The sequence below is a fragment of the Lepisma saccharinum genome, chromosome 3 (assembly GCF_977018435.1).
Source record: "Lepisma saccharinum chromosome 3, izLepSacc3.1, whole genome shotgun sequence".
Taxonomy (NCBI): domain Eukaryota; kingdom Metazoa; phylum Arthropoda; class Insecta; order Zygentoma; family Lepismatidae; genus Lepisma; species Lepisma saccharinum.
Window position 1 is genome coordinate 97,362,701 of NC_139231.1, and position 24,844 is coordinate 97,387,544.

A 24,844-nucleotide genomic window follows, 5' to 3' on the forward strand; every position below is an offset into this window, starting at 1 on the left:
TACCTGGTTGATTTCGACAGGCAAAGTACGTATATCAACTTCTTGATAGATCGAATCCTCTTCTTCAGCCTTCGCAAAGGCCAACTCTCCACTCCACAGATGTAGCAGAAGCTACCTCGTTGATTTCGACAGGCAAAGTATATCAACTTAAACAAAAGCTGCAGACACAATGCTTAGTATTTTGACAATAACTTGAGGGTCCATCATGTAGCTTAGTAATAGAACTGCCAACATCTGAAACGGAAGCTCAGAAGCAGATGTTGCCAACTGCTCATCTGACAATTCCCTGAATTTATCCCAAACGGTGATTCTTAGTAAAATGAGACCCTTTATTTTCATATAACGAAAGAAAACTGTCCCTGATAGCGAAATTCTAATTACGGTTTTGAACTTCCCGTACCAAATTTCTTCAGAGAAACTTATTTTCACATAAGAAATAAAACTTGTTTCCGTTTGCTTGCTCCAGAGACTCCCGGGGCAGAGTTTACTCATGGTGTTTAAGCGAATCGACTTAGCTTCGAGAAAAGAAACCCAATAGTTCCTCAAAACTTTACACATGTTTAAGTAAGCTTGGTCGTGGAAATTCCTCTACCAATTCTAAAATTTCCAGGGGTAGTTAGTTATAAGTAGAGTTGAAAGAGAAAGCTCGTTACGTTATCCTCCCAGAAGCTCGATGTTATTTCCCTCCTTTTTCCCTTTTGAGTTCTTTCGCACGCAACTTTACCAGCGGTTGGGAAACTGTGGGATTAAGCATCTGCGTTTGAAGGAGTTATTTCCTCTCCCCCCTCGTATCTTGACAGAACAGTGTTAAACAAGTATTTGTTGCCGTGCAACCAGAAACATCAAAGTCTGGAAACACATTATTTTTCCATCTCTTCCTTCGTGTTGAAATACCGTGGAGGGTGGCCGGGCAAAGGATGGTGTGTATATTTCTCGACTGTTTTTTCCGCATTCTAAATTAACGTATATGAAAAATACTTATTGTTGTAAAACAGACAAAATCCTTTACGGATTAAAATTTAAGCTTCACGCGAAATGAATTTTTAAACTTTTGTTTTTCATAAAAAAAAAGTAAAAAGGTAAAAAAAAAAAAAGTGTGGCCGCGGTGGCTCAGTCGGTAACGCGTCTGACTACCATGCTCAAGGTCCCGGGTTCGATCCCCGGCCGGTTCAAATCCGGGAACTTGTAATTCCAGCGACAATACAAAAAGGTAAACATTTCCTTGTACACTGCACAGTTCATTTCTTTTCTCTCTTTCGTCTTTACTTACGTTTCTTTTCTACGTCTTTGGTTAATGGCGACGATGAGGATGCATTGGTGAAATATATGATAGCACAAACGTAATGATATACGTAGGGTTTCAACCTGTGACCTCGGAGTTACACCTACCATCCCGAGGCGTACGTTGGCTTGCATGGTTCCATATTGATCCACACATTCTCGTACTCGGTCATAGTGGAAATGATCTGATCGCCACGTTCCGACCGCCTTTGTCCTTCAGGGTTACCCCCAGACTTCCATTGAAGAGCTGGGCGAGCCCCAGAGCTACTTTTTTGAGGGGCTACTTTAAACTCTGCTCTATGCATATTACCTTTGGAATTGTTTCACAATTAGCGCAGTCAGTTTAAAGCTTTGTAGGGCATTAATCTCCCTAGCAGTCTAAGTATGTATTAAGCTTGGTTACTAGTAGATTGATCACAAGTTATTGAGCTCATTTCAGTTGCAAATAGGAAAAAAAAACAAATAACAATTTAAATTTCAAGATAATTACATGAGTTTTCATCCATTTGCACATTTCTAACGATGAAAATATAGATAACAGCAACAACAAAACGGCAGTGCACAAATTGCCCTTGTAAGTATCTATGCTCTACAAGAAAAGACACCGAAATTAGTATCCTATTGTGATAAATTCGTCAATAAATATTAAAACTGTGTGGGCACGTAGTATTGGGCATGGTAATTCTGGTAAATATAAAATTCTTTGTAAATACTTCTTTGCTTTTTTCCATTACCATAATGTTCAGTGGTGTAAGCATGGATGTTTCTTATGAGCGAACGAGATACTTTGACGTAAATTCTACTTTGGTGATAGTGGATTTTTTATCTTCCCTGCTCCTTTATTCTCCTTATATGTCCCAATTTATTTTGATCTTACCTTCTCTTTCTTACATCTTTCAATGTCGTTGTCCATCTTTTCTTTCTTTGTTTCAATATTATATTTTTCAATCCTTTCACTCTCTTATAATTTTTGCTTTCTCCTGCTTATGTTTGCCCCTGTTGCTCTCTTCTATCTCTTTCTTTCTATTTCTGCCTCATACTCTATTTCTTTCTCTTTCCCTGTTTACCCTCTACTCTCGTTCTCCTTCTCTTGCTCTATTTCCACACCGGGGTCCACTAAGAAAATGTTACTCTGACCTTGAGCCCCCAAGCCCTCTGTCCTCTGACGATACCCTATGAACACACCTCAAGTGTGTGTGTGTGCGAAGGGGGGGGGGTGATGGTGTGTGTGTGTGTGTGTGTGTGTGTGTGTAAATGAAAACATGAAACTTTTCCTTGTTTCCTACTTTGTTTAAAGTAGAATTTGAGAAAATTCTCCACATTTCAACTCGCATATTTTCTCCAGGATATATTCGATTTCTGGTCTTCCCTTTTCTTCTACTCAATTGAGATCAAATTCGAAGCCAGAGACAACGCGAACGTCTCCAGAATTTAATTTACAACTTTATTCTCCAGGTGCTGGAAGTAATGGCATTTGGGAGCCCGTGAAGTTCATCAGAAGAGCAGCAGACAGTTTAGAACTGTTCAGAACTGAGATTGTAAGTTCTTCCCCATTTAAAATTCATGAATGTGAAATATACTTCAAGCTCAGACCTTTTTGCCCATATACTGACACGTTTATTGGTCCTTTCAAATGGCGGTTTGGAGATGATTTCTGGAAATTCACTTAAGAATCGATTGACGTAGTGTCTGTAAGAATGTAATTGGATACTGTGCTGCAAGAGGGCGCAGTTCTAGTTTTGGGAGAAATGAACCCATTACATTCCTCATCGCTAATAACCCTTCTATCCTTCTTCGTATAGCTTAGAAACTCACCGGAGAGCTCTGAGACAGTCTCAGAAGATTATAACTGAACCAAAACTTTTATTTTAAATTATAGAACATAGTAGTATCCATTCTGCTGTCCATAGCTTCGTATGTTTAGCACAAGCCATCACGATGACGTAACGGTAACGTTGTCACCTTGTGATTAAAGGTAACTATGCTCGGTGGTGGCACACTGCACAGTGGTTCGAATCCCACAAACTGTAGGTCCAGTCCTGAGCTTAAACTTCAAATATCAAATCAGTACTTTTAGCACAACACTAAGCTACCACTAACTATATACATCACTCAATTAAAATAATATTACTGAATCGATTAAATTTATATTAAGGAACCTTACGTTTCTTAGAATTTCAACATATACATGTCTGAACGTTAATGACAATGGTTCTTCAATAACAAGCAATGTTAATTGAACTTTACCATTCTCTAGTGCCTCTACGTTTAACTCTTCTAACGCTACGTTTCGAGAGAGAAATTTTCCTTTCATGTCTTCGGGTGATCAGATTGCCGGTGGGAATCGAACCTTCTCAGAAATCGATAGTTGTTTCAATATTTACTAGGGTAGACAAATGGATAGGTCGATCGAGAAAATGAATATCACATGTAGAGATTCTACAGTTCTTTCAACTCACCAAATTTCATATTTCTATTTCGAATGGTTTTGGAGATTTGGAAACGTTAGGAATGTGCCAGTTGTTTCCTTTCCATTGTTTCATCTCCACAGACAAAGAAATGTGCCGATCAAAATACTGTATGTTGCGTTAGATTAGTATTGACTGGGACCTTATTTGCAGATTTTCTAAAAATCTTCCGAGATATCGACAGGTAATTTTTGATCGATTGTTGCCTTTCAAGATCAGACGAACCCGTTAATCATTGCGTTTAGCTATTATTTGGTAAGTCTATCGGTGCTTTAAAATTTGTATTTATCGCACTTGCAGTCTCTGCGATATCCTTAGTGGACACGACAGGCACACACTCGCACGCACTTACGGATACTTTTTCAGCTTTCAGTGATTACTATCCTAAAACTGGCACTATTTCTTCATCTCTTCGGACAGGTGAATCGTGCTTTGGACCTCCATTGACCTTGCCTGGAATCGAACCCGCAAATCCTTGATAGGAAGGCATCAACGTGGGGAACCCCTTCCGGTATTGGAGAGATGACGCATTTGCACACCGGCAAGACCATTTTCATCATAACGATGGCACAGTATAATAAATTGTGCCCAGATGTTCTTCAGGAATTAAAAATGGAAGCTCCAAAAGAGTAAAAAAAAAGAAGTATATCCCTCAAGTCTCTATAAAACTTACTCCATCAATCTTCCTCGCGGGTGTTATGAGAAGAAAAAGATGGTGGATTACATCACTTACTGCAATCAATCTCCCTACCCAGCAGAGGGAGGATCACAAACCTTATCTCCAAACCATCTGAAATTTTAATTTCACTGTCTTCATCTATCCCCGTCCCTTTTTTTTCTTATGCGTTCTCTCCAGACTCGAGAGGCGAAGAAAGGCCAGGGTCTCCAATTGACAAACTGCATTCTTATAATTATCCGTGCTTGTCATTACGGTGCTTCAGATAAATAATTATCTCTGAATGGGTGTATAGCGTGGAAAATAGCATGTGCGAATGATGTAAGTGCAGGTTGAGCATTTTGAAGCAATGCATAACGAATGAAAAAACTCATGGCTTTTACTCGTGGAGTTATTTTCTTAAAATATGTATTGGTAGTTTTGAGAGTTGTTCTGAGACAAGGCGGGTGCCTCCTGGTCTTCCCTGTGGAGTAATTGGAAAAACTTATTTGTAGGGATAAATCTTTCGAATCTTATTGCATTGCACAGAACTTGTTCCCGTCCTTTTCTTATTGTCCAGGGAAGTGTGCAGTGACTTTTTACACACAGAAGGATACAGATTTTCATGAACAATTCTTAATGTAGATACACAACAAGAATACTATAAATTAGATAAGAACATGAGAAAAACTCTATTTTCAAACTTCTTAACGGTTATTACTGAATGTTAATTTGAACGAACATATTATTGTAACGGATCAAAGATACACATTTTGAGATAATTGTATATTGAAATGTTAAAATAATTATAGAAAGGGGCCCTGTGTTTGATACCCGGTGGAAAAACATTTTGGTTCGGATCCCACTTTTAACTGTAGGTCCAGTTCCTATTAGCCTTTCTGTGCTGAAAGTTGACTTAAAATCGACTAGCACTAGCAATAGTAATTAGATTCTATGCAATAAAACTACGGTAATTTGACAACTATTCAAAAACCATTTCTTAAAATTTTACTGTACCCTCCAAAAACCTGTGGGGTACAATACACAGTCACGGACACATTGACTTTCATTGGAATTGTTACATCCCAGATGTGTCCATAATTGTAGCCTCTTATTTCACTCTATTCGGATATACAACGCTATCCTTAGCAACAAAAGCGTGCAGTGAGATGCACAAGTATTGGTCAGCATTTTTTTATGGTTATCTTCATTATTTTTTCCTCTTGCACCCTATGAGTTTGTAAAAAATATATTTATATATATGTGCTGGTGTAAAGGTTGACAGAATCAAGTCTGAAATTGTGTTTCAGTTCTTGAATCTCTCACTAGGTAAATAAAACGTATGTAATAAACATGGTGATGGACAACTTGTTTGGTAATTGTTATGTATACCACCGTACAAGAATTGAAATCAGTTCGATCATATGTACCCACGTAGCCAAATGGTTACGCCTTTTTCGAAAGCTGTCCCGGATACGATTCCCAGTGAGGCTTCCCAAAATTTTGGTGCAGAGCTATTTGAACAGAAGAAGCATAGAGCATCGGTCTCGAAGGCCAGAAAACAGCGGCGATGGACTGACCACACGTCAACCAATAAAATTCGCCTGGCGCACCCTGGCCCTCAGACTAGTTTTATTTCTTAAAATATGACAGTTTTCTACCGAAGACTTTGGAAGATAGTGTGGGAAGAAACAAGCGGCATGTAAAGAACATGGTAAAGGACAGAATACCAAGAAAGGTGTACGAAAAAGTGTCAAGGTACGAAAGGAAGATTGTGAAGTTGGGTTATGAAACCCAAAGCTGACGAAGAGACCTCAGAGGTGCGAGAGCGCAAACTGGCCACCGAAATAAACATTGACCGCCTGCGCGCTCTAACCTTGAAAAATCGATCGAACTCTGGCTCTACTGAGTCTTGTGATGCTTCATATCCAGCTAGACGCTCCGTCAGAAAGCGTGCTGCCAGAACATTACCTTCGCAAGGGAACCTTCCGTGCAGGTGAACCCGCTGATAAGCATATTAAAGAAGAAGCGGCGTAATTCAGAATATCCTCGAAAATTTGCGACGAGAAATTATGATGCTTCTGGTGGGATAATGGAGTTTTCGTTTACTGTACAAGCCGAATGAAAATTGTTTGTTTTACCAAAAGAAAATGCAATAACGAGGATCCTGAATGTGGGTTGTTACGTTTCTCCGGGTTTTAGCCAATATTCCATTGAATCTTCTCTTCCTTACGCGGCGAATAACAACCTATGAATCTATGAGACCCGAGACACAAACTGTAACCTAACGAATGTTGCAGGTGTGAAAAATAAAAAAATAATACGTAAACAATATTAACAGTCGAAGTCTAATTGGTTAACTTAATATGAATAATTAGTAACAGAAATGTTTATAAAACTTCTCAATAACACATACTATTTTGAGACAAAGTCTATTTTAAAAAACAAAAATAATGTTACCTATTTAGTGAAAGAAATATTAGAATTGTTTCACTAATAAATTTGTGCCATCTATCAGGTAAATTTAAATCATTGATTTTATTAGCATTAATTCACATACACTTGACACTGTTTCTTTGAAAACATTCCATTGTTTTTCATGTATTATTTCCTTACTTATTAAATACACCACCAACTTTTACGAACCATTTGCAAATTCAAACTAACCTTGAATTAATGCTTATGTTAAGAATTAAGTATTATATTGTATTAAATTATACAGTACATAATAATAACAAACATTGGCATATTATTAGTTCAAACCATAATACATTAAAATATCTTAGAAGTATTGTTTAAATGGCATAAATCAATTCTCATATTTACCGAAGTTATCGATACCACAAATCATTTTTTTTCCGAATATTGGTAAAGTCGATAAACTTGTTTAGCACCCTAAATTGATGTGTATATACCCTGATGCATTTCACACATGCTAATAATAATATTGAAATTTCTCAATCTTTTCAGTGTTGACGTTCGGGGTCGCCAGTTCGAGGACAGGAAAACGTGGTCGTCGTCGGCGGCGTTCGGGAACAGGGCAATGTTCAGGGCACTCACCGTGCCCGCTGAATTGCTGATTCAGCAGCTGAAGTTGGAGGACGAGGGCGTGTACAGGTGTCGAGTGGACTTCCGGAATTCCCCCACGAGGAACCTTAAAATAAATCTCACCATAATTGGTAAGTATTCTTGGTGCATATTTGTGCATTTTCTGCCATGATGTTTTTGTACCGAAACTGAATTATAACTCATATACGTCGCGTTGGAATGCCAAACCGAAGATGTGGTGGCAATATTAAAATGGTACCTGAAGGGTGGATTCTTTTGACCAGGATAAGGACATAATGGCAGGGAGTTAGTCAATTAATTAGGTAATACGATAAAAATAACGGAAGCTTCATAAAAATCAGTACAGTGGTTGTGAAGGTATTTCACTTTGAATACCTAAAGATAATTACGAAGTAATATGCATATATTTGTTTAAGAAGTAATGCCAAATACAGCATTAAGCTAGTTTTACGTTAGACTGAACTAACATGAGGAAAATAACGGCATAAAGTTTCATATAGACACGTGACTTACACATTCTTACATAACAATCTTCAAAAACGGGCTTCACTTGAAAAATATCTACTTTGTGTGATGCATCATTATATTGACTGGGTAACCTGTGGGAGAGGACTGGTTGATGAGGCCTAACCTTGGCTTTGGCAGACGAAAAGTCGAGTACTTAGGATATTGGCGTTAAGGCGATCTAAAGTGAATTCCCTGTAGTAGGCACTCCATTATGTGACCATTGGCTATTTTATGTAGTAATACCCTATGTGTTCTGCATATTCGTTCCTCTTATCAGGAGTTTGCACATTTAGTTTTTTTTCTTTTAATAAGAATAGACTTTTTGCAAATTACTTGTAGGTAGAATACGTTGACGAACTAGAGCTAAGTAAAATTTCAGTCTAGTCTACCTAGATTTGAGTTCATGCCATGGACCAAATTGGAGAACACTAATCAAATTTCGAAAAAAGGAAAGGTTTTTTACAAATAACTGACATAGGGGAGATTGTTAATTTCTGTGAAATACGTGTGGAACCCTTACTGATTGCGCTAAAATGATCAGGAGAAATATGCTCTGAACGTTTTAACTATCCTTGAAATGAATTATTTGTGGCGATTCCTTATAAACCTTCACTTTTATACTTCCGCATGAAAGGTGTGAATTCTTTCCATATGTCAGTGGAAATTTTCCCCAGTAATTTTCATTGTACTGTTTGGAACGTCTTGTAACCGAATGTGTGATGTACTGTCAGAAGGAAGCGTCTCAACTATCTTAGGGTGTAAAGAAGCAACCGAAGCTGAATAACATTTTTAATATATATTTTTCTAACCAAACTTATATTCATATGTAGAGTCATGACTGAATAATTGTGCTTCGGTTTGTAGTCTTCAGAATGTGAACAATTTTTCCCCTAATTTTCTGCTACTCGCAATCGGAAAGCAAATATGTAAGGTGGTAGACAAAAAAATGTATATATGACTGATTCAGTACTTTTATGGATAGGCAACACAATAGTCGGGCAGTATACGAGATTGCAGAATATACTTATAAGGATATACAAACAGTTAAAGGAATCACGATTGTAAGGCAGTCTCCTGTTGAAGTAAGATTGCAGTTTTGATACTGACTGTTCGATTGATCATCACTGAATTCCCAGGTAATCATTTATACTGCAGAGGGATACGATTGCAATCTGACAGGTGAGCAAACTGTGCATATGCGTGTGGTTACATGCATGCACGAACATATTTGAACACACCATCCATGCAGACATCATGAACACACGTTGGTTCATCCTACAATGCACAACGTATACACTGCGATCACAATCAATTGAGTTATTTCAGTTATGAATAGTAAAATTCAGTGAAGAACATTAAAAAAAACTCTAAGAGCTGTATTAGAGCGTAAGCATCCAACCATAGAGCTGCCCAAATAGTTTTCTTTTACACGTGCACAAACTCTTAACACAATTGAGTAATATTCAAATTTCAAAACGTGGCACGTGCCACATCCTGTCGGATTCAGTTTATCTCCAGGTACTCCTCAACATTTAGGCCATTATTAATAGAATGACTTACGTTATTCATTGTTTACATTGAAGATTGTCACGCACTTTGGTTACATAAGGACTGTGTTTCGCAAACCCCTACTCAAGGAAAGAGACAAAGAAATTTGATGATGCTAGTCAGTAAAACGGGTCGCCATTTTAATATTGACTGCTTTTCTCATAGCCATATAACGTTGATGTTAATGATCAAAAAATATTTGAAGTTCTCTATGACTTAATACAGTTGAGAAGACCATTGGTTGCAACGTCCTCCGCACTACACTAACAACACAGCGCAGGAGTACTGGCACGGGATGCGTTCTACACACTATACCTTGCAATTAGGTGGACGGCAAAAGTCTACCCATATGCGCTAACTTTTTGGTCAGCCGTAGAACATGGACTCAGAATTATCTCAGGGCTTGCTGGGTGTAAGGAAAGATTATACCAGCTTTATATATATATATATATATATATGTTTATTATAATCTTAACACAAGGGTGTCCGTTAGCACACTTACATACGTGTCTTTACCTGAAACCCTTACCACGCGCTTGCACACACGTGCTTTTACCTGTACCACGCACGTTCTTTTACCTGTACCGCCTTTGGTCTCGAAGAGATAAGGGGGTCAGGGAACATCCAATTTATTCCTCGCTGTGAGGCGCCAGGGGGAGTATGGGGACCTTATTTTTATTTAGGGCCTTGGTCGCCGCTGACGTCACGGGTTCCCCTGTAAAAGAGAGTAGGTTGTGCGTAGTACCCCAACCACAGCCGGGAATTGGCCGAAACCAATCGGTACTCCCGAATAACGGGCGCAGGGTAAAAGGATTAAAGGACGCCGCGACACCCCCGGCGTAAGCTGGGAATTGGCAAGCCAACCGGTGTCTCCTATGCAGGGACGGCAGGTTAGAAAGGAAGGTCCGGGTGCTCCCAGACAAGCCGGGCAGGTAGAACCTGGGCACCTTTCAGCCTAAGCGAGCGGTCCAGGTAGGTAGGTTGCTGCTAGGCTCTTCTTCTTCTTTCTCCATCCTTCCTTCTGGGATGGCTTCTAGTTCTCAGGCTGGGAGGCCAGTTAACCCTGGATGTTTGCCTGTTGACATCAGGGAGCCAACTGAGCTCCGGGCCTGGCTGCGCTGGCTTTATACTCGCGGGGGCGGCGCATTGGTGGTGAAAATTTTAACTACAAGTACGCGTTGCTAACTCATTTTTTTACATATTGCAACCTTCGTACTGAGAAATGTCCAAGAAGTGACATTAAGAAATCACTAGTGGGAAAATCACTAGATGCACGCGTTAATATAAAGTAAAACTGTGTGCATTCAGACAATACAATTAATAATGAGCCTAGCAGGACTCTGCAATTCTAAACAACAAGTTGAACAGTGTATATGACAATAATTGATAACATTTTCTGAATACAGCAACCACGCAGGGTCTAATAATAAGTAAAACTAATAAACGTAGAGGTGGATCCGTTAGCGTTTACAGAATACAGCGACCACGCAGGGTCAAATAATACGTAGAGGTGGATCCGTTAACACATTTAAACTAAAACCGTACGCCTCTCAGGGACATATAGCATGCATTCTTCTTAACAAAATATAATATGGCGACACGCAGGGTCGTTAAATGTGGCGACCACGCAGGGTCGTTACATGGTTCTTTTAATATTCAGCACGGAAATTAGCTCAATGTGACCGCACTATTCTGCCTCCTATGGCTATTGGAGATGAATGGTGCTAAGAAGAGATAAATGCAGACACAATCACAAATGCAAGTACATACGGACGGCACAAAGTAGCGGCCATAGCCTCGGTAGCCTACAAAAATGCAGCCTAGGATGCACTACGTTGAAAAGAGATTGACATTTGAGTGCGTTCAGGAGTTCTGGGGTTTTGTTTTGAGTTCACTTTTATGCTCAGGTAATCTAATCAAGACTGGACTTACAGTTTAAAGTACCTCCAACGAATATTGAACCTTGGATCGTTTGATTACAAGGCTACGATGTTATTATTACGTTATGGGTGCGAACGTACATCCAGGAAGCTCAACCTTTACACCTCTCAATATTTCAAGCTTTCTGAGAATTTTTCAGTACGTGGGATTACATTTAGTATAAAGGGAATTGCTTACTTATTAAACCTGTAATGATGAAAAGAAATACCGCACAGAATGTTGCTCCAGGGTAATAATTTTCCTTTCTTTGAATAAAGAAACTTGTTTATACTGCCCTCATCTAACCTCTAGTGAGTTCATTATCTGTGATTCGTAATATAAAAGCTAACCAGTACAATCATTTATAGCCACACAAAGAAGTTTATCAACGGATATGAGAGCAAAAGTTATCTTTTGTTAATGAACTTGGCTCTTCCAACAAAATATAACTTTGCTCTTAGGCACTATCGCCGATAGTTTGAGATCCTTACTTTGTTTGGTAATTTTCATGTTCACCTACGGTTAAGAATCTTAGATTTGGTTTCATTTGCGTTGTTTATACGGTCGGTTTTCTTTCACTTTTGACTAATCTCGACGATGAAGATGAGTGATGATGATGAAATTGGTGCAGAGACACTCACAATGAACACCTATGTCTAATCCGCGATTCGAACCCAAGACCATTGGCGTCGTAGCACTCTGTGCTAACCACTCCGCCACGTAGTTCGGCAGGTTTAGAATGTTAGGAACGTGGACAGCAGTTGCCTATGGTTTATCTTGATTTTATGTTATTTTGGGTTAACTTTTCTTCCACTTTTGCGTCGATGAGGTTGTTACTTGCCTGGCCCCCCACACTTTACCTCCGCACTCGAGGTTTGGTGCACTCCGTACTCGGCTCTGATTTGTATAAGGGTATCATTCTCTGTACGACAATGCACATGGGTTGCAACAAGTCAACATAATTATATAATTAACTACAAGAGACAACGAACCTTTTGCGAAACCTTATTGCTATGGGGGATAAATTACCTTGTCCAGCAACTGTCAAATTAAAAACAGAAATTTTGGATATTTTCTAAAGTTCAATTAACGTAAAATTTAAATATATACAAGTCGTATCCCAACGTTCATTTTTCTAATTATCGGCCCAAAACTCTAATTTTGATGTTGGAAATCTCTATTGTTTGTACCCGGATGCTTTACATTTCATGAATTACATCGGGAGTAGGTAGACTAGCGTTACTCCAAGAAACGTCTTAACAGGCGCGAAGTCGCCTGACTTGTACATTTCTCAACCTCCACGGTAACAAGACACTAGGCTGCCCGGCGCACCGTAATTACTTCAAAATAACATCCAGTACAAACTACCCTTTTACCTGTAAATTGGACAGCAAGGCACTAGCCTCCCCGGCAATCCAATATCTTACAGCATCCATTGCGGGAGATCTGTCCTCCGATCCGAGCTGACCGAAGCAAAAACAGCCTCTCCCTTTCAAGTCACAGTTCCAACAGTCGACCTCCCCCACTCTCATCTGGGAGTTTATATACGTTTGGTTGGCGTCTGTTTCAAAATTTTTAATCTTTAGCTAACAGATGAAAACGCCCGCCTTTCCTCGAACGTTCGAAACACGAAGAAAGAACAGAGTGCTACATAGTTTTCATACATGGAATATACGAACCTAAAAAAATGCATGATAAATAGATTTACACTAATCACACATACATATTTTTATACACGTAATTAATGCTGTGTTCCATTTCTCCACGGAGGTCGGCCTCTGTGGTCAAATCAGGGCCTCCCCGATGTCTTATTGGTAATGCCATCGTCTTGTAATCGAATGGTACTGGAATTGATACCTGGCGGAGGCACATACTGGTTAGGATTCCACTGTACACTGTAGCCCAGTTCTGATTAGCCTATCTGGGTATAAAATGTGTATAAAAATAACTCGACCCTGAGCCTAAATCATCCGTTTAGAGCTTTAGTAAGCCTCATGCTGTTACAAAAGACAAATAGTCCGGCACTGGAACAAGAGATACCATCCAGACATAAATCCCCGCTGTCCACGAAACAACAAAGCAGTCCAGTTCGTATAAGTTACAGAACGTACATTAATAAAGTTACCGACATCTGCGGGAGAGGGGAAAAAAAGGACAGTGGAATTGAAAAGTTGAAATGTCCACACTCTTTTTTTTTTCACCCTCCGTCGAGCCGGGTCCGAATTAAAATTTCCCTTTGACCAGCTTAAGACGGTTTCGCATAAATTAGAACTTTTTCTCCGTTGTTTCCCAACCCAGGTGGCACGGATGATGAAATATTGGGATCCCGTCCTTTCTCTTTTGAACGCGCCTCCCTCCCCTGCTCTGCGAAGACCACTGGCTAGGCCTTTTGTAAATTGCCCTCCATCTGACAGCTGAATGGATACAGCGGAATATCGATTCTGAACTCTACGAGGCAGCCTTCCCGCGTATGAAGGAGTGATGGTAATTCTAGAGGAAATTGTGCTCCAAATTTAATCTCGTTGTTTACGTGTTGGCCTCCCTGAAAATGAACTATCTCTGATGATAATGAGTGAAGAGCAAAATAGCTCTGCTGCGACGACCTAGATTCCCTAGGCTCCAGACAATATTGACTTAAGCAGCGGCGTCGCAATACTCAGAATTTCCTCTCGTGACTCTTTTAAGTTTCTTTCTTTAAACTTAGATCTCTTTCACTGCACTGCCTTTACGTGCTCTTTTGTACATCTATACAAATACGATTGAGGATTTGGAATTTTGAATTTTGAAAGCAATTCTGTTTAATCGTTGTTCATGGCGTCGAAAACTAAGACAGGTGACCAAGATTTAATTAATGATGCAAATGAAAATAATAGTGAAAATCTCCTCTTGGTTCACCGTAAATTCATTCTACAGTACCTTTCCCGAAAAAAAGGGAAACCTAAAAATATTGAATGGAAATTCTAAACTATAAATACCGTACGTGACTACAAATAATTTAAAATGTATTGTAGAATTGTTGTGATAGGATTATTGTTATCGTAAAGGGTCTAGATTGATACTAAAATGCAAAATAATTTTTCAAAAATACATAAAAGTTCATATTAATGTAACACTGCTTCTATTGAAGAGAACCACATGAAGACAAATGAAGACCAGACGAAGAACGTTGAAACATTGAAAGTCGAAGAACGACGACGCATTGCTTCCTCTGCGTTCATGTGAGCAAATGAAAGGCGAAGAACATCGAGGTATTTCTTTGACTGTGTTTATGCAAACAAATGAAAGTCGAGAAATGCCGAGGTATTTCTTTCTCTTGTGTTCATGTGAACAAATGAAAGGCGAGGAACGCTGAGGCATTGATTTCGTGCAATTATGGAAGCAAATGAAAGGCGATAAACGTAGAGGTGTTTCTTTTACTGTGTTTATGCAAACAAATGAAAGTCGAGGAATGCCGAGGTATTTCTTTCTCTGTGTTCATGTGAACAAATGAAAGGCGAGGAACGCTGAGGCATTGATTTCGTGCAATTATGCAAGCAAATGAAAGGCGATAAACGTAGAGGTATTTCTTTTACTGTGTTTATGCAAACAAATGAAAGTCGAAGAACGACGACGCATTGCTTTTCCTGGGCTGATGCAAATAAGTAAATAAAAGGCATAGAGCGCAGATGCATTAATTACGCTGTGCTTATGATGTTTGTTGTTGCTTGTTCATGTTTTTTTCTTTCATTTGCGGTGGAACAACTGTGACTACGGTGACATCACTGGAGTTCTAGTTGGAGGTGATTTCACAGTAAAATTACGGTACTCTTTTTTTTACAGTGATCTTATTTTATAATATCATTGTTATTGTTTGCATAACTACTGTTAGGGCATTCGAGTAAGTACTATAAGTCAGCAAGATCCGGTTGAACATCGATGAAGATTAAATGGATCGAACATTTTAAAACAGGGCCAAATATAGGCCTGGACCTAGAGGCGCAAAAAATTATCCTATCTGGAAGTGATTCTGGACTTCCCTTTCTCTTATTTTATTTTCGTTTCAAATTATTTTTATGGAGAGTATTTTTGAGGGGATGTGAGTTTTATGTTTTGTTCTGGTGAAAATGAGATAGTTAAGATGAACGTATCTCTAACCATGCTCTTGGGAATACTAACCATAGCTTTATTGCTAAGAAGTACCGAAAATATGTTTTTGAAACAGTGTCATTTCATAAATAACTTTTCTGGTTCTAGATTACCTGTTCTTAATAATCTGTTCTTCCATTGTCAGTAATGTTAGCTACATATCCTCCCGTTAGAAAAAATACTGTAATATGGCGTTCCACTGTATTTCTGATTCTACATACAGGAATCCTTAATTGTAATTTATAAATAATGGAAGGACCTAGACTTGCTAGAAGACAGTATGTCCTGTTCTAGTAGTGAGTTTGCGAAATTTATGACAATGAAACAGAAGCAGAAAAATCATTTCACGCAATGCTTCCAGAGCATTTCTTATGCTATTAAGTTAGAAACCACTTCTATATACCTTGTATTTGGCATGCAGCATAGTATTACATGCAACATGCATCATAATTGCAACAATGCAGTGCGACACGAAATATTGCGTGTTGCCGTGGAAACAGAACTCGAAGTGGGAGACGGTGAGGATCGTAGATTTGACAAGTTGCAGAGATCAAACTATGTTGCTCGGTGACAGTGTCATGTTAGGAGAAATACCGATGCCGAACGATAACATTGCACGTGAACTAAATCTAGAGTTGTTCCCAATAAGTAGGCACGTGCTGTTATAATTGTTACACAATCTAGATCTAGTTCATGTAATATTAAGGCTAAAGTGCTTTACTTTCTTCGATATCAAAGTAAAAATCAAACAATACGAAAGATGAACATAAATATAGGGTGTTTCCTAAAAATGTATACACAAATTAATATGATTATGAAATTTAAGTGCCAATGGCATTTTGAAGCGCTGGCATTACATTCCAAGTAAATTACATGTTCTCAATCCAGATGATCTGGACCGTAGAATGCAGTTTTGTGAGTTATACGTGGCAAAGTATGCCGAACGGATGGATTAGATAAAGATATTCAGAAGAAACTAGCCTCCGCAATCACCATACCTCACGCTACTAGACTTTTTGTATAGGAATAAATAAAATATAAAGTTTAAGGTACAAAACCTGCTAGGGTTGTGGAATAGAACGCAGCTATTGAATGAGAATGCCCTAAAATTCCGAACAAAAATATTATTGATGTTTACGATTCCATTGCTTCGCGTTTTCAGCAGTGTCTGGACCATAACGGTCATCAGTTTGACAACAGGCGTTGACAAGGAGAAATTATTTATGTCTGTAGATTATTTTAAATTTTGAAAATGAACTGTATCTTAATGAACACTGACGTCATAATCATTCAATGAGAGTGTACATTTTATTTGTACACACCCTGTATGTAAGAATAATAATTGAAAATATAAAAGAAAATATGTAATTTTATAAAAATATGTAATACAGAATGTCCATAACTATCACACCCCAATAACAGGAATTGTAATTGAATACTGTGCTTTATATAATGCATCAACTCGAAAAGTTTTGTGGATCAGATTTCCAGCAAGACGTTGCTCTACCACATTTGACCAGGATTGTGAATGATGTTCTGAATACAACTTTTCTAAGGAAAAGAGAAAGAAGGAGTTGAAGCAGCCTCAGAGTAGGAGAGCAAAGTCTTAACTTAGATACGTCTATTCTGGCCTAACATAGAACTGAATATTTACCTGACTGGCAACATTGCACCGGGAGGTAGACAAGCTGCTTTGCGTGAAAAGCAGAGGCCTGACCTTGAGTCGTCGATTGTGCTGTAACAGAAAACAGTGTAGAGCCATGACTACCAGCGCTGCGAGGAGGGTTAAATCATGAAGAGAAACCACACAGAGTAGAGAACTGAACCTTGACCTTGAGCCACCAATTTTGCTGTAACATAGAATAGTATTTATCTCAATGTATAGTTAATTTACTTATTCCAGTGCAAGATCAACAAAGTTAATAAAGGATTTGTTTGGTCGACTTCTTGAAGATGAAACCACACACCGCATGTTTTCTAGTGCTCAGATTTGGAACAAAAAAAGTTACCATCAAAACGGAAAGTAGACAAAAAACATAAGTCCGACTTTGAAATCCCTGCATGCACTGAGTTATGCATTAATCAATTTATACGCATCACGGCATTTGCAGACGGCAGTACACAAGCCTTTGCTTGTTCATGTGATTTTTGTGTGCTCTGTGGAACTTTTCCCGTCGTGCTAGATGAAATTACCACGGAAGGCTTTCCGGAGAAGAACGAGAAGGGGAGGGAAAACTGGAGGGAGAGGGAGGGAGAGAGAGAGAAGAGCTGAAATTTTTGCATACAAAAGGTTGGATCCACTTAAAGTGGGGAACAGAAGTTAGCCCTCATCGTCCATTGTTTTCCTGAAAATTCGTTTTGCTGTTTGCTTGTTTGGCGAATGTTGATGGTACTGCGGCGGTAATGTCGACAAGGGTGTTGATTATCGCCTGGAAATCTGGAGCAATGCCACTATTTTTTCGGTGTTTCCATCCTTCGAGCTTTGTAACTAAATCTGGAAATATACAAAAGTCCACAGCATCTGTTGTGTGAGTATGTGTGTGTGTGTGTTTGTGTCTGGTATCGAATTGCATGTGTGATGTGAACTGCACATTAGGGTTATGACTAAAACATTTCTTGCAAAATTTTGTATCTCCTGTGGTCGCAAATGATGAGCTTTTGTGACCTGATTACTAAAAAATAATTATTACAGGTGGCTCTAAAAAAAACTTCCCGCACCAACCCGTTTCAGTTCCAGTGTGTGTCACACGAACTGTATGTACGGTACTGTAGCCTGTAGCTACTAAAAAAGTAGATCGTTATAATATCGCTCACGATAAAATGACTAATAAAATGTGTTTACATTTTTAATAAAACATTATTTAAAATGATACGTGTATTTCTCTCTGTATGTAGTTACAGATTATGCTAATTACACAGTGTGTGTGACTGTTGGTGGGTTCAAACAACGAGGATTCTTCGTAAAGAGCTTCACAATAAATTTAATATTTTTATAACCCTACATTATCAATAACAACTATTTTTGGGGCTCTTTCGAAAAATACCACAAACAACATTTGAAAAGGGCATTATTAATATAATAATTAGTAAATTAATGTAGTCATTATTAAATGATTATTTATTAAGTGACTAATTGTGTATATTTTCTCTATTTTCAAGTTTGGTAGTTCAATATTAGTATTATAATGGCATATTATAAATCAAGTGAAGCAATTAAGAAAGATGCGGAATCGTGGACGCAGAAAGTAGCTATTGAAGCAACAAAAAGACGAGATGTACCTATAATTGAAACACTTAGTTCTTTTACTCGACTTACGCGAAAGAAATACATTATTGGTCGCTATCATACACTTCTGGAAACAGAGTAAGATAAGAAAGAATGAATGGCTATGATAACTGGTGAGCTTACTGTTCTCTGGGAAAGAATTTAGCTTTCCAATTTTATCAAAACAAGCAAATTTTGTCAAAAGTAGTTAAATTGATTGAAGAGAACGACAAAAATAGAAAGAGGAAAAAGGATTCATTTCAAGTTGAAATAGAAAATATATTTGACATAACGAAAACAGACGGAAATTGGCTGTGCCAAGAAGATAAAGAACTATACAAGTTATAAGTTAAATCACAAGGTAAAATTGGATACGTAACAAGCACAGTAGCTCCACAATCGTCCATCCATCCCTCTAAGCGAGTGTGAAAATCGGCTTCACAATCTGAACCAAACGCTGTCTTTGCCACTGATGTAGACGACGGATCATCAGCAGAAGTAAGTAGTGATGATTTTTTTCTGACACAGCATATGTATCAGAAGAAAATGAAAATGACAAAGAAAACGAGTCGTGCGTTTTTCAACATCACATGCAGCTAAGTTGTGACAAAAAAATCTCTTTCAATTAATAAAGTTGCTGCAGTGTACTCCAGTCTAGCCGAAGATGGAATCAGTGTTCCAACACCATCATAGTCAGGTGTTTGGCGGGCAGTTATAAGAAGTGGCGAAGATGCGAAGCGTAAAATAAAATCTATTTTGCAAGAAGAGAAACATTTCTGCCTTCAGGTTTGAGTTGAGTTGGTGTTTAAGTCCACTTTATGCACAGTAAGGCTAATCGGGACTGGACCTACAGTTTAAAGTGGGATCCGAACCACTTGTGCCTCCACCGGGTATCGAACCCGGGACCCCTTGATTACAAGGCAATGACGCTACCACTGCGCCATGGGGGAGGCCCTCATTTCTGCCTTCATTTCGAGGGTAAGCGAATTGCAAATCACGAGTATCAAATGGTAATCTTGAAGAGTTCACTTAGAGAATTGAAATTAGGTATAGTAAAATGTGAAAGCAGATCATCACAGGATATTTTTAATGCACTGTAAAGTTTGCTGAATGAATTTGATGCATGGAAGAACTTCAAAATGATCGTATGTGACACAACAGCAGTAAATACTGGACGAGTGAATGGAATTGTTCAAGAATTAAAAAGCGAAATGATCACACGAGGATTTGACCAGCCACAGTACATTGGCTGCCAGCATCATATTCTTGATAAAATCGTAAAGCATGTGTTAGACTTCTTTAATCCGATTTCTTCTAACAACTCTCAACTATGAATTCGTGGACGAAGTGATAAAACAATACGATGTCTTGCAGCTGTCCTACAAGCCAGAAAGTGAAATGATAACTGTTCAAAATCCAGGTTGGCGAGATGATTTTAGATTTCTGTATGAGTTATGTAGAGCATTCAGTTTCCTTAAAGAAACTGGTGCATACCCAGCAATTAAATGGAGAAAATTACCGTCTCTTCACAATGCCAGATGGAATTCACGTGCTATATATGCTCTTATTTCGTACTTCCTCATTCCTAAATGGAGAATATCACTGGAAATATCGTGCTGTTTGATCTCAAATACATGGCAGGAAGCCTGGTTTTCTAACCAAATGTTCAACGCAGAGATTCACCAGGAACTGATGGATGGAATTTCCGAATTAAATTGCTCTGCAGCCATGAAGTGCTTTGTAACTCACTGCAATGTTGAAAGATCCGTTGTAGATATACAACGGACGAATATTTGTACCGAACGAGGGGTTAAAATAATGGAAGAACTGTACCAGAAATGCAAAACAGATAAATATTTGAATCTGAAGCTTATTTCAACTAATACATTTTGACTGTGCTGAATGTACTTAAATTTGAGAATTTTCATTGTCATTGGTGCGGAACATTTTTTATGAATTGAATGAAATAATTGTCATTTTCTGATTCTGTATTAAAAGTTCATTGATTTCTACTACAAGCTAAAAAAAATATTTTTTTGTCATAACCCTACTGCACATGCGTCACTCCAACTTGTGACTTGCTCTTTCAGTAGAATATATTTTAAGGACACATATTTGGCTTAAACCAGTTACTGAAACTGTGTATTCAGCACATCCTCTTCCATAAATTTAGGTTTCTTTTTTACAATGATATTAGTGTTTGCAGAAATTGTTCACTTGCATGTCACGGATGTTACGTATTATGGAAATTGTTCAGTCACTTGCCAGGGATATTACATGTCATGGATATTTTTTAGTTACATGTTACTCAGAAGTCATCCCATGTGCGTCGAACCCTCCAGGCGATATTCACTCTCTGTGTTATTTTGAAATGAATACAGAGAAAGTTTGTTTCATAAATAATTCATCTTAGTCCATTTTGTGCTCAGACGGACTTAGACCATACTTTCAAAGGAGAACCACTGTACAAAATACTACCATCGGGATCGAACCCGAGATCCTTTGATAACAAGGCAACAGCGTTGAGAAGGCAAGGGTAGGAATAAATAGAGCGCGCGCGTGCATGTCTGTGTGTGTAAGAAACCCAAAGAAATTACAGCATGATAATCGGTCAACTTTCTATCTCCTCGCCGAAGTTTCCGAGTTTGCGTCGCGACCTGTGTGTGTGTACTTAGTGATTTTCCCATATTCATTTCGACTAATCGTCACTCATTCTCATCGTCGCGATTATCCAAACAGTGGCAGAAAATTGCAGCTAAATGACAAAAATACAAATATATACCTTGTCCCAGGTATCTCTGGAGTAAGACCTCCATAGCGGGAGAGAAGGGAGGGATCGAGAGGGCAGAGCGAAGTAGTACACGCTACTGGGGAGGCTGGCAACAGCAGTCGCTTTCCCCCCTCCACGCAATCCATTCCTCTCACGTGTTCATTGGTGGAGGCGTCCCGCGTCACTACTTGCACAGGGACTTGTTTTCGTTCGCCTGCTCCAGAGATAGATGGGACAGAGTGTAATTACTAAATGAATTACTAGAGCGGATTTTCTTTCACAAACGTTATGTGTGTGTGTTTGTGTGTGTGTGTGTGTGTCTGTGTGTGTTAATCTTGCCAACCTCGGCAAAGTCACATGAAGTCGACGCCATCACTTAAAAATTGAAGTTAGTTTTTCTAACATCCGTGACACACATTTCATCATTTTTTGTAGAGATTAACATCATTATCAAGCAAATACTTAAGATTAATGGCAGGCAATACTCTAAGGATTTAATTTCAGTACTTGTACCATGTCCATTTAAAATTTGTTGTACTATAAAGAACTAAATATAGCCGCAGGGTCTCAATAGGGATATGCCAACACTTCTCAGATTACTTGCGCTGTGTTTTTATTTTATGTGAACTAAAGATACTAGTAAGTTATCTTCCTTACAACCTTGATGAGGCGTGCAGCCAGCATATGTACACGTGGATTTCCTTGCAAGAATTAGGACGTGTGCTGGCCGCACACTTTGCCGAGATTTGAAGGAAGACAAGGTCGAGTATATTTAAGTGTGTCCGGAATATATATCCACAAATTCTTGGGTTAAAAAAAATCCTCAACCTTTATTTAGGGATGGTCGTGCCTGCAGAGTTGGCAACACTGCAGTTCCCACAAAACGTCCCAACTAACACGGCATTTGCCAAAACAGCACTTCTCCGCTTGTAAGCCGGATACTGTTGAAGATGCAGCCTGGCATTCTGCCTATCTGCGGTTTTAAGAATATGGCCATATGTGCATGAAGCGTGAAACTTTGTTTTGCGGAGAGTCACTTACGAGATAATCGCATCTGCGCAGTTTGCCAAAAACGATTAGCGTTGAATCGGAAATGTAGGGAAAAACGAGCTCTAATACACCGCGTTTCGCAATAAGGATGCCAATTTGCAAACGCAAGTGAGGGGGGAGTGCAAAAAAAATGGGTATATTGTGTGGCTGGGTGGAAGATAAGTATGGATAAAACCCCTTTCAGAGCGAGACCGTTTCTGTCTAAGAGAAAGGGGTGGGTGGGTGGGGGAGGGTACCGTAAGGTTCGTTCGCAACAACAATTCAAAGCACCAAGGAAACGTCGCCGGAATATGAATCGAGCTCTTCGATGCTAATTTCCATTCAGAAAAATGCAACAAAGGCTGAAAAAGTGACGCAATAATACCCAACTTCGTTTTTAATTACACGAATGGCTGTTCGCGATGTAACGTTACTGTTTCATAGAGTTTGGAATATTAGCTTCGTGATATCGGAGTGTGTGTGTGTGGGAGGGGGAGGGGAAATTCTCTTTTGTACGTTGTCAGGGGAAACGTGTCGCCATGTGGTTGTTGAGGATCTTTACTCGAAGCGTTGTTTACTGCCCCGCTGTTTTATTCTTTGCAACAAGAATACATGTATTTTTGTTTTTTACCTCGCTTGTCTGCCACTTTTGGCTAATCGTGGCGATGAAGATGGGTGTCGATTAGATGAAATTGATGAAATGACACCAGAAATGACACCCATGCCCAGGACGGGACTCGAACATGGGAATATCGGTGGCGTGATCGAAAGGCGACCACATACCTCGCTAGACCACCAAGTCTATTTACCTACAGCTGTAGAATTGGTAATATTTTAGAATGTGAGTAATGTAGATTAAGGAATCATGGAATTCTATCACTGTTGAAAAAATATGATTGTCAAGTAAAATTTTAATTACAAACTTATGTCCCGGGTTGGATACCCTTTGTAGGTACAGTCACCGGCAATAAAAATGGGACACCTAGATCCTAAAAAAATACTCGCTTTCCTGCATGGCAGTATGTGTGTTGTCTAACAGTACGGCGGCGGTACAACTTCTTATTCAAAATTTGCTATTGAAATGTAATCATGACCATAGCATTATGCAACACTCATAACGCCTTGCAGGTTTGCGAGCATTTCAGGATCTAGGTGTCCATTTTTATTGCCCGTGACTGTACATTGCACGGTCGTTCGGATCCCAGTCCTGGTTAGCCTATCTGTGCATCAAGTGGACTTACAACAAAAGCGCAAACTCAAACTCGATATAAACTTCGGGATGGAAACACTTTTTTCCATCCGTTGGAAACACACACTGTACACTGTCCTAGGAATCTGTGGAGCAAGACCACACAGCGAGTGGGCGGAGGGAAGCAGTACGCGCTCTTACAGCTGGTAGCTGCAGCGGCATTTTCCTCTCCATGCACTCACTGCCTCTCTCACGCGTTCATTTATCGAACCCTCTCGAGTAATTACTTGCGCAGAGACTTGTTTTGGTTCGTTTGCTCTAGAGATTCCCGGGATAGAGTATAGATGTGGATTCTCTTCCGTTTTCTCTGTCGCGTGTGTTTATTATAATGTCTTCGTCTTGAAGATGTAGGCAAGAATTCTAGATTTCATTTTTTCTTTTATGTGCTTGTTAACAGTGTTGACAGCAACATCAACACTGGCATCACAAAAGCTGTGAAACAAAAAAGAAGGGTTTTTGACATCAAACGACGCACACGTACAAGTCAAAATATTTTTTTAAAAAAGGAAGCTGAAAATAACGTAGAGGCTATGTTGAACTGGGATGTATAATCTGTCCTGGTTGAACGTGAACGCCCTCGACACAACCAATTGTAAAGGACTCGTGGTAGGGGTGTTGGTTCCACCAGCAGACCACATCCATGCCACAAGCTTACTATCACAAAACACGCACACGCACTAACGCGTACTAGAGTTTCACACGTGACCCGAAAAAGATTGATTTCAATTGATGCATGCGCTCCCATCCCTCTTGTTTGACAGACAAGCTGTCCCCGTGTTTGACATCATTATCTACTTTCTTGGTCTATTTTTTATTTTATTTTTTAAATGAGTGATCGATTCCTGTTCGCTCGTATCTAACTGGCTGATCAATTACCGCCGTGAACTGTTCAACGCGCCATAATCGTTGGGTGACGTCCGATGCAATTATTTTGGGGAACCGCGTGGTAAAATCCTTC

General features: G+C 39.1%; 1 protein-coding gene across 4 annotated transcripts in view; it reads left to right on the forward strand.

Moving 5' to 3' along the window:
• The window catches only part of side-IV (sidestep IV transmembrane protein), a 562,494-nt gene that overhangs the window by 402,796 nt on the left and 134,854 nt on the right, over positions 1 to 24,844 (forward strand). For all 4 annotated transcript variants that reach the window (XM_083119011.1, XM_083119014.1, XM_083119012.1 and 1 more), the window contains one exon: positions 7,375 to 7,583. In XM_083119011.1, coding sequence (XP_082975137.1) covers positions 7,375 to 7,583 — 209 coding nt within the window. The remainder of the gene's footprint in view (positions 1 to 7,374; positions 7,584 to 24,844) is intronic.